Below are 9401 nucleotides of genomic sequence, written 5' to 3'. Positions count from 1 at the left end.
CAAAAGGGACTTGGGGTTGATGGGGATGAGGTGGGATTGCTTCTTTGAGTCATCAGTGAGAGTCAGAGCCGCCAGTTTACTGCTGATCTCTCTCTTTGCCTTTCCGTCCTCTCTCCTCTCTCTCCTCTCTCTCTCCCTCCCTCTCTCTCTCTCTCTCTCTCTCTCTGCCTTCCTCCTCCTTCATTTCAGTGGGGCTCAGTGCATCTCACCGTGCTGATGAATGCATGCGTTGAATGACAGTGTGTGTGCGTGTGTGCGTCCACCTGACTGTGTCCTGCTGCTGAGCAGATGCATGTGACAAACCAGCTTCTCCAGCATGAGGCTCAACCAGGTCCACATCCCTGTCGCTCTGTCTGTCAGTCTGTCTGTCTGTCTGTCTCTCCTTGGCTGGCTGGCTCGTCTCTTTGTCTCTTTGCTGGTGGCTGGCCGAGCTGCGGTCCTTAGAGTCCTGCTCTTCACCCGGACTCCATGAGTTTAACTGAGAACGAGACGTCTCTTCGTGGAAGGTAAGCGAGAGCACACTGACATTGGAAAATAGCAAGAATCAAAAATTGTCTGTTGAATGTTGTCTTTCTTTTATATTGACTGATATTTTTCAGCACTTTAATTTCCTTTGCAGCGGGTCTGGATGTTTATTGCGACTGATAGTCTCTGCTGTCTCATTGTTATTGCCTTGGAATTATTGCAGGATATTGAAGGACATGAATTCAAGTTTTAAGGACAGTCTCATAAAGTCAAAGCAGTGCCGTTGAGGAGTAACAGCAACGGCACTGGCATCGCAGCCAACTTCTCAGACCTCTGGAGTAATTGGTAATAAAACAACTGACAACAGCGGCAAGCTTGTTTCAGTTAAATGTTCAGGCATTGCTTTAAATGACCATTTATTCATTTTTCATTGATGTTTGGCTGCATGCGTGAACGGCTTCACCGTGACCAGATAAATATAAATGACAGTTGTTTGGTTGGTTGGTTGTTTTTTTCAGTTATCACACCCTAGACCCAGTTTCATTCGACAATGACTGTACAATGGCGAGATTTTGTCAAACATGATTTATAAAAAAATAAAATAAGTTAGCAACCCTGAACTGATTGTCCAGGTCAAAGGCAAATAATCCGTTTTGCAAGAACAGTTGGAGGAAGGACGTTATAACCTCGACGCAGGAGTGTTTTTCCTATACTATAGCTGTGCTTATGTAATATGTTTGTGTCGGGGAGAGGAGAGGAAGCAATAACGGTTGAGTGGTGATGACTTATTAGGGTGGCAGAATTGTACTTATTTATTTATTTAGCTTTGTTTTTACTCTTGCCCTTCCTGTAGGCAGCAGATCTGAGGCTAGACGGAATTTCAAAGGCGTATTAACATGAGAGATGCTTCATAGCATACACTGCATATTGTAATTGTTCATTAAAGACCCACATTATTGGCAGTGGACCTGTTTAGCTGAACAACGGTTTAACGTTTAAGTGTATTTCATCTTTTTTTCTCATTTGGTTTTGAGTGTTAAACCTGCCAGTATATTATATCACATAGTCTATATCCATTTTGCGAAATAGACACAAACAATTACTTTAAACAATGCTGCAACATTAAGAAAATGTATTCATCGGTAGGTGCAGAAAAAGAAAACACTGGACAAGATTCAGATATGTTGTCAAATGATTTATAATAAATAAATAAATAAATAAATAAAAAAGCTGTTTGCCACACCCAGAGATCATCTCTGGACTGTTTATCATCCATCCATGCATCTTCTATGCCCGCTTCCTCCTGCACTCAGGGTTGCAGGAGTCTGATGGAGCTTCTCCCAGCTGTCATGGGGCTAACTCAGGCAATGTGCACCCTGGACAAGTCACTTTTTATCATAGTCAAGAGAATTCAGTTTACAGCCACCATCTTCACCATGTTTCCCATCAAGAGACATTAAGTGTTGTGCAGGTCAGGGGAGAATATTTGATCTCCTTGTGGCTCCAGTTAGTACATGTGACAGTGAATCTCAACAACCCAGATGCCTTGCGCAGTGTTTTACTGCCTTCATCTATTTCAATCAATAAATGCTGCTCATGTAGCAACCATCTCGTCCGAGTGCAGTGTGGCAAGATTGAAACTCGTGGCCCGATTCTGAATCAACCTCATATCAGGAAGCATAAGTGCCACTTTGTGAGGTCATAAAACAGAAGCTGAAGAGAGTGTTCTTCCGTGCTGAACCCACCTGAAGAATTTGGATGACTTCATTTGTATGTGCTGCAATTACACACATGACAGTGAATCTCAACAACCCACCTTCCTACCTCACAGGGTGAATTCAAGCTTTGATGCTTGAGTGCTATGATGTCGGCAGTTTAGTGAAGAGATAGCTGTAGTCTGGCTTCTTGTCCCTTCCAGCAGCTTTTTATAGAAATGAATGGAATCCACTTTTGATGATGTACCCACGTCTCCACCCTGATAGATACACAATGCCTTCAAGCAGCAAGCCAACAAGACGGCTACATTTATCTGCCTCTGGTTTGTTTGAAGGAGCCACCTAACACAGTCGCAAAAGTTGTATGATCAGCGTAACGTGTGTGATCCTGAAAATTGTATTTCTCCACTCATTGCATGAGATTTCTCACAGTATACAATCTTAAATATTTGAACTTTAAATACTTTGTCACACCCACTGGGAACAAAATACGGTGAAGGCTTCAGCCTGTCACTGTCACTGTCACTGTCGCTCATGATGTGAACAGAAGGCAGTCACCCAGTAATAAAACAACCTACCACATCTCAAGCGTCCTGCGGGACCCTCGGGGGATATGTCACAGACTATATGTTGAAGTAGGAAGATTATTTTTTGAATATTGTATATATATAATATAATATTGTAGATAATATAATTTTTGAAAACAACTCAAAATCATCAGAATGAAAGTCAATATATGACATTGTTGTAATGTCGTCATTCAACCATTTCACCAAAACAAGGCAAATGTTTTTCAGAGTAGGGAAAAGCTAACCATAAAATAGCCAACATGTTGGTTTCTCTCTGTGGGAGGTGAGCACTAAACATACACAACATCTCAGGATTAAGCTTCTAAAACAAGGCAACCATGAATTACAATGGGGCTTTGCAAAGAAAGAATTGTACAGTCAATATGATACATACACAAGGGAAGTTACCGATTACATCCTAATGTGCTAAATCCCATATCCCTGTCATGTGGCTTCATTTATTGCAAGCTCCAGGTTGTGACAATCCTGAAATACACCCTCTGATGACAAGAGTATTGAACAAATATGCTGCTGAGAACAACACCACAGCACAACAGTGGTGTCAAACTCAAAGAATATTTGTTTCATCAGAAGGATAATGGCCTGAAAGCCACTAGAAAGCAATTATGGCTGTAGAATACCATTACTGTATGAGAATTTGAGTTGTGGCCGAGATGTTGAAATTCCAGTCGAGCGATGATTTCATTTTTTTCTGCAAACGAAGGTCAAATTGATCTCCTGAATTTTTTCATTTTCTTTTTTTTTTATAATAGCTTTCAGTGGCAACAGGTGGAAACTAACCTTTGGCTATAATCTAATAATGCGTTCACTCGTTCTGAAATGTGCATTGACCTGCACTGGCCCTTCCAAAATAAAATAAGATTTAACACTACTCAATATTTAATGTTGCCTTTTTTAACACAGAATAAGGTCATCAATGTGAGCAACAGAACAAGTCAGCCAGCTCAAGCATATAAGATCCAATGTGACACTTTACATGTAGAAACACACAGCGTTCGGTGACTCAGGATGTTAAAGCCACAAACCCTTGAGGTGCACCGACGCTGTTAACCAGCATCATGGTTTCATCCGCACAGCAAGAAAACTGGCCTGAGAATCAGCGATATTAAACATAACAGTTGCATATTTAACAGTGTCATTTAGTGCAGGTCAAAGACTATCCATGGCTGCCACTCACTGGAGGCCCTGCTGACATTGTATTTGTCACTGCTCATGAGCTCATGGATGTGCTGTCTGTTCCACTCTGACCCGCCTGTCAGCATTTTAACGGCTGCTTATCTCCTCTGACCGCAGCCACTCGGCGGGACGAGTGAAAGCCTCCGTTTAGCAGCATCTTGGGTAATCGGCATTCAAAATATGAAATCGCAAACTTCAAGGTTAAGTCTGCAATATTTGGAGATTTTGAAGAAGAAACAGCGACATCAAGGGGTCATATTTCAGAATTCGGGGTCTTTCGCTCGCTCTCCCCCTCCTGAGCTTGCCAGTGAGCTTCTTTGTTGGTTTATTTGAAGACGCAAGCTGTCACCCTTATTATGAAACACAGCGTCTATATCTGGCTTCCTTAGAAATATGGTGGTGCAAGATGGCAACTATCTGTTCCTATATATAAATACATACATATCCGTAAGGGTAGGAAAACCAAATTACTGTTATTGCACTGCCAGGATACACTTTTATTAATGTATTTATGGGCAATAAGTAGTAAAGCTTTAACTAATCCAAAAATCATAAATCGGGCCAAAGATCACAAACTGGATATCTAAACAACTACTTGTCATATTGACTGAAGAAGTAAACTGTGGCTGCGCAAACGCAAAAATCTCCTTCAAACTCATTGATGATGTGAGCTAAATGTCCCTAGCAATGTCCTAAAGGCATCTGATTAATGACAGGTGAACACACAGGAGGTACTCAGGAAGGCATAGAGACGTGATGACAGTAGACTGACTAACAGCTCAGCCAGTGTCGAAATACTGAATCTGCCACAGAGTTATTGGTATTTATATCTGCATCTTTACTTAGTCTAGATGTGCAGTTGCTGTCCAATAAGCAACATAAAAACACAAACAGAGCAATATATTTTTCCTGACAAAGCCACCTGATGGTGAAACTGTGTTCTTGATTAATAAAGCGGTTTCTAAATTTGGGTGACGCTTTAGCGACACTAAACTTTATTACTTCCCTGAATGATGGGACATTTCGTCATTGGCCGGGGTGCCAACGTGCGTACTTGGCAATGAATCCTCTATCTTCGTCCTACGTGATTGTCCTTGAAAGTCAATGTTGCTCCTACATTATGTCTGATCACATTGAAACCGTTTCCTCCGGTCATGTCCCCTTGCGCAGTGTTTTACTGCCTTCATCTATTTCAATCAATAAATGCTGCTCATGTAGCAACCATCTCGTCCGAGTGCAGTGTGGCAAGATTGAAACACGTGGCCCGATTCTGAATCAACCTCATATCAGGAAGCATAAGTGCCACTTTGTGAGGCTATAAAACAGAAGCTGAAGAGAGTGTTCTTCCGTGCTGAACCCACCTGAAGAATTTGGATGACTTCATTTGTATGTGCTGCAATTACACACATGACGGCATCAAATGTAAGTGTGTGTCAGTGGAGTACAGCAATGTCTCTTTGATTAGAGCGTTTGTCTCTCTCAAGCCCTCATCTCTCTTTGCTGAAAAAGGTGCACCGTCTAACTGAGTTCTTGAGCTCTTACATGGGAAGAAGGCCATCAGCATGCGTTGACACGTGTGTAGTGTGCAGAGCTCTATTGTGAACAAACTGTATGATTTTTAGACAACTGCAACACCACATCACAAAAGACAACATCAACATTCAACAACCTCAACACAGCTGGTTTATCCTCAAATCCAAAATTAAACAGCTCTACCGAGTTGCATTTGAGAGAAACTCCAGAGGGTGAAACCAAGATGAAAAAAACAAAGAAAGAAAGAAAGAAAAAAGAGTGCAATATTTCTCCAAGAACACAACAGGCTTTGCTCTTGGTGAAATGGTTCAGCTTGACGTGCCTGTACGTGGCTGTACAAAGAACTCTGGAGGATGCGGCGATCCAATGCTCTCTTCCTTCATTTCCAAAGTAAAAAGCAAAACAGTCTTACCGTGACAGAGGCCGATGCGGCAGCACGGGTTGCTTCCATGGCATCCACAAAAATAATCCAAAAATCAGAAATCCATTATCCAACATCAAGTTTGACAGCGGTCAAAAACTGTATGGCTGCGCTCCACTCAAGAGAGCTGCCGGCCCCATTAACCACACTAATACAGTGCAGGTGCTGCAGTCACCTGCCTACGGTGATGAGGGGGCGTGGCCTCTTAGCGCAAACTGCAACACAATACAAACAAACAATCAAACAATTATTTGGTCCATAATTAATAAATTAAATAACAATGGCAAAAAAAAAAAAAAATCAGAAATCAGAAAATAAAACTAATATTTTGGCTTCAATAGATAGATAGATAGATAGATAGATAGATAGATTCAATTGACATTAAAGCACAAAGTTCTGCTTTCTGAGTGTTTTTGTTACCATCAGTAGGTGACGTGCATCATTATTATGTGGTTTGCAAATACTGTAAATTTGTGCTTTTTTTTTATTTAGATGGCAAATATCTCAGATCCATCTGATGTGTTTGTCTCCACCATTTCCAAGGAGCATGACATCGTCATGGGGGCGCTCTACAGCATATTTTGTGAGTTCACACGGATGTCGTGGCACCGTACAATGTAGCACATGAGATCATCCTTCAGCTCTGTGAAGGCATGAATCCCTGTGGTTGCAAAATGTCAGACTCAGCTCACTCATCCTATTGGTCCCCACAGGCCTACTGTCCCTCATGGGCAATTGCATTCTACTACTAGTGGCGTATCATAAGCGCTCGACCTTGAAGCCAGCAGAGTTCTTCATCATCAATCTGTCCATAAGTGACCTCGGGATGACGCTGTCTTTATTCCCACTGGCAATTCCCTCAACATTTTCACACAGGTATTTAGTAGGAGTTGTTTAGCTTAGCAAGTTATGACATTTGCTACTAGTTGGATGATAAAAGAGAGTTTGTGTTCTAAGCTGCTGCTTGTGATATACCAGAAAGAATTTAGAGCAGAACAAAATATGTTATGTTATGTTATGTTATGTTATGTTATGTCATGTTATGTCATGTTATGTTACGTATATTAGGATATCTCAGGGCTGAGCTGCACAGTCTGAGCAATTCACCACTGGCTTATTGACACTTTTCCATGTCGCTTGATGGATATTCTCAGCTGACAATTTATTTTCTCATTCTCTGTGCATACAGGTGGCTTTTTGGAGAAATTACCTGTCAGCTCTATGCAATGTGTGGAGTGCTATTCGGTCTATGCAGCTTGACCAATCTGACGGCTCTCTCTTCAGTGTGCTGCCTCAAAGTGTGCTTTCCCAATCATGGTGAGTGGCAACAAGCTGTCACGCCACAGAATGAAAACCATGACAGCCTGAAGACCCAAATAAAAAATTACTCTGATAACTGCAAAGCATTTTTTCCTCTCTTCTACCTGGTTAGGTAACAAGTTCTCCTCATCACATGCCCGTGTCCTGGTGGTGGGAGTGTGGTGTTATGCATCTCTTTTTGCCTTGGGGCCCTTGGCAAAGTGGGGACATTACAGTCCCGAACCTTATGGCACCGCATGCTGCATCGACTGGCTCGCACCCAACCATGAGATTTTGGCTTTGTCGTACATCATCTGCCTTTTCTTCTTTTGCTATGCACTGCCCTGCACCATCATTTTCCTGTCCTACACGTTCATCCTGCTGACGGTGCGGGGGTCCCGTCAGGCTGTCCAGCAGCATGTGTCACCACAGACAAAATCCACTAATGCACACACACTGATTGTAAAGGTAAGGGTGGCCGTCTCCTACTCTTCAATGTATCTCTGACCTTCTCCCTGTGCAGTCAGTAGGGATCATGGATGTATCATAAAAACAGCATACTGGACCGGCAATATGACGGCGCTGTGATTTTCTTTTCCCAGTGGTCACTCGAGGTACTGCAGCCAAAAAAAGCCACACGGCCCATAAAGCGTTTTTCCCATTGGCCGCAATACAAAAAGAAACGCAAAAAGCCTGTTAAACGTCTGACAGGACGACTGCGACATGAAACGCAGTTCATCGTGAATCTTTTTATTGTAGATTTTTAAGTCATGGTCTTTTAATCTTTCAAAAAAATTATAAACGCCAGAAAATCGCAAGAAAAGAGTTTATTCCCAACATGAAGTCACAGCGTTGTACGTGCTGCTGTGTCTCGGCTCAATCTGATTGGCTGATGTGTCCTGATGTATACATATGTTAGAGAGGCAAGATGAGAAGTGACACACAGCAGGGTTAGTGTTGGATTCAGCTACGTCCAGTGCTGCTGCTCGTAGCTGAATCACACAGAATTGAAAACCTGTCTGTTCTGTTGCGGTCATCTATTTAATACGTACTCCCGCAAAGTATGCATTGTAGAGGAGTGACAAAATAAAGGCACAGCTAGTTTTGTCCAGTCATTAGTTACATTGGTACTTTCTTGGTAGGTATGTTTCGGCTTGATTATTGCTTTTCTTGCAAGTTGTCACAGATTGATTGTCACAGAATCACTTTGAGATCCAAAGCATCATGAAGGTATGAGGTCAGGAGTGCACATATACAGTATATCATATTGCCAGCACACAGGCAAAAGCTTCACACCTGGTCCTGTGGTGCGCTGTACATGTGCGACTGCTTCTTCTCCACAGCTGTCAGTCGCAGTGTGCATGGGCTTCCTGGCTGCTTGGAGCCCATACGCTGCTGTGGCCATGTGGGCTGCTTTTGGAGATGCAACGCAGGTCCCACCCGATGCATTCGCCCTTGCCGCCGTCTTCGCCAAGTCCTCCACCATCTACAACCCAGTGGTCTACCTGCTGTGCAAGCCCAACTTCCGCGAGTGTCTTTACAGAGACACGTCCATGTTAAGGCAGCGGCTGTATCGGGGAAGTCCGCATTTGGAACCGAAGGAACGCTTGGGAGTCGCCTCGCAGCGCAGCAAGGACATGAGTGTTTCCACACGCCTTTCAAATGGACAGCAGGACAGCTATGGGGCTTGTCTGCAGTGCATTGAGAACACTGAGCTGTGTCACGTGACCAGCCCTCAAAGGACTGCCTGTGTCCTGACTGGTTCCGGCTACAGAGAGGTGACAGTCAGCCAGCTCCCAGCACAAGCTCAGGCTGACTTGGTCTAGTGGTGCATCTACCTTGGTTGATGAGGCAAACAGGATGGGACAGGAGGCCAACAACACAAAAGATGCATGCTGGGCACACTACAGCAACAAACAATGCAACGTCGACACATCACATGCACCTTTCATTGGGATGTGTGACAGGACAGCACTGTGGCCTCGCAAGGATAATATACTCACACCCATCCAAACAAGCCCTTTAATGTGAACATTTGCTACTGACTTGCTGTTGTCGTTATATCTACTGCTGAATCAGCAAATTAATGATAATGGGAAAACTACCAGGTCAGTGAGTCTGGATGATGTCAGTATTTTCAGTGTGTTTGACAACAATGTTTTTGACTTGAAAATCAGAAGTAATTTATTTCTCCTCATAGGA

At 43.0% G+C, this 9401-nt stretch overlaps 1 protein-coding gene across 1 annotated transcript; it reads left to right on the top strand.

The window, feature by feature from the left end:
- The first annotated feature begins 245 nt into the window (after positions 1-245).
- opn7d (opsin 7, group member d) lies at positions 246-9331 on the top strand. The gene is made up of 6 exons (XM_076042062.1): positions 246-506; positions 6393-6483; positions 6614-6776; positions 7090-7217; positions 7333-7667; positions 8543-9331. The coding sequence occupies exons 2-6, from the start codon at positions 6393-6395 to the stop codon at positions 9023-9025; spliced, it is 1200 nt and encodes a 399-aa protein (XP_075898177.1). The 5' UTR covers positions 246-506; the 3' UTR covers positions 9026-9331.
- The last annotated feature ends 70 nt before the right edge of the window (positions 9332-9401 follow it).

The sequence above is a fragment of the Nelusetta ayraudi genome, unplaced genomic scaffold (genome assembly GCF_046127955.1).
Source record: "Nelusetta ayraudi isolate G7.1 ecotype Tasmania unplaced genomic scaffold, CSIRO-AGI_Nayr_v1 ptg000070l, whole genome shotgun sequence".
In the NCBI taxonomy this organism is placed as follows: Eukaryota; Metazoa; Chordata; class Actinopteri; order Tetraodontiformes; family Monacanthidae; genus Nelusetta; species Nelusetta ayraudi.
Note: the sequence above shows the minus strand (reverse complement) of the source record. Positions and strands in the feature narration are given on the sequence as shown.

Bases quoted from the DNA above. Each gene is read 5' to 3' on its own strand.
- opn7d (XM_076042062.1), top strand. From the start codon at position 6,393: ATGGCAAATATCTCAGATCCATCTGATGTGTTTGTCTCCACCATTTCC. The intron at 6,777-7,089 runs GTATTTAGTAGG...CTGTGCATACAG, and splicing joins CCCTCAACATTTTCACACAG to GTGGCTTTTTGGAGAAATTA. The intron at 7,668-8,542 runs GTAAGGGTGGCC...TCTTCTCCACAG, and splicing joins CACACACACTGATTGTAAAG to CTGTCAGTCGCAGTGTGCAT.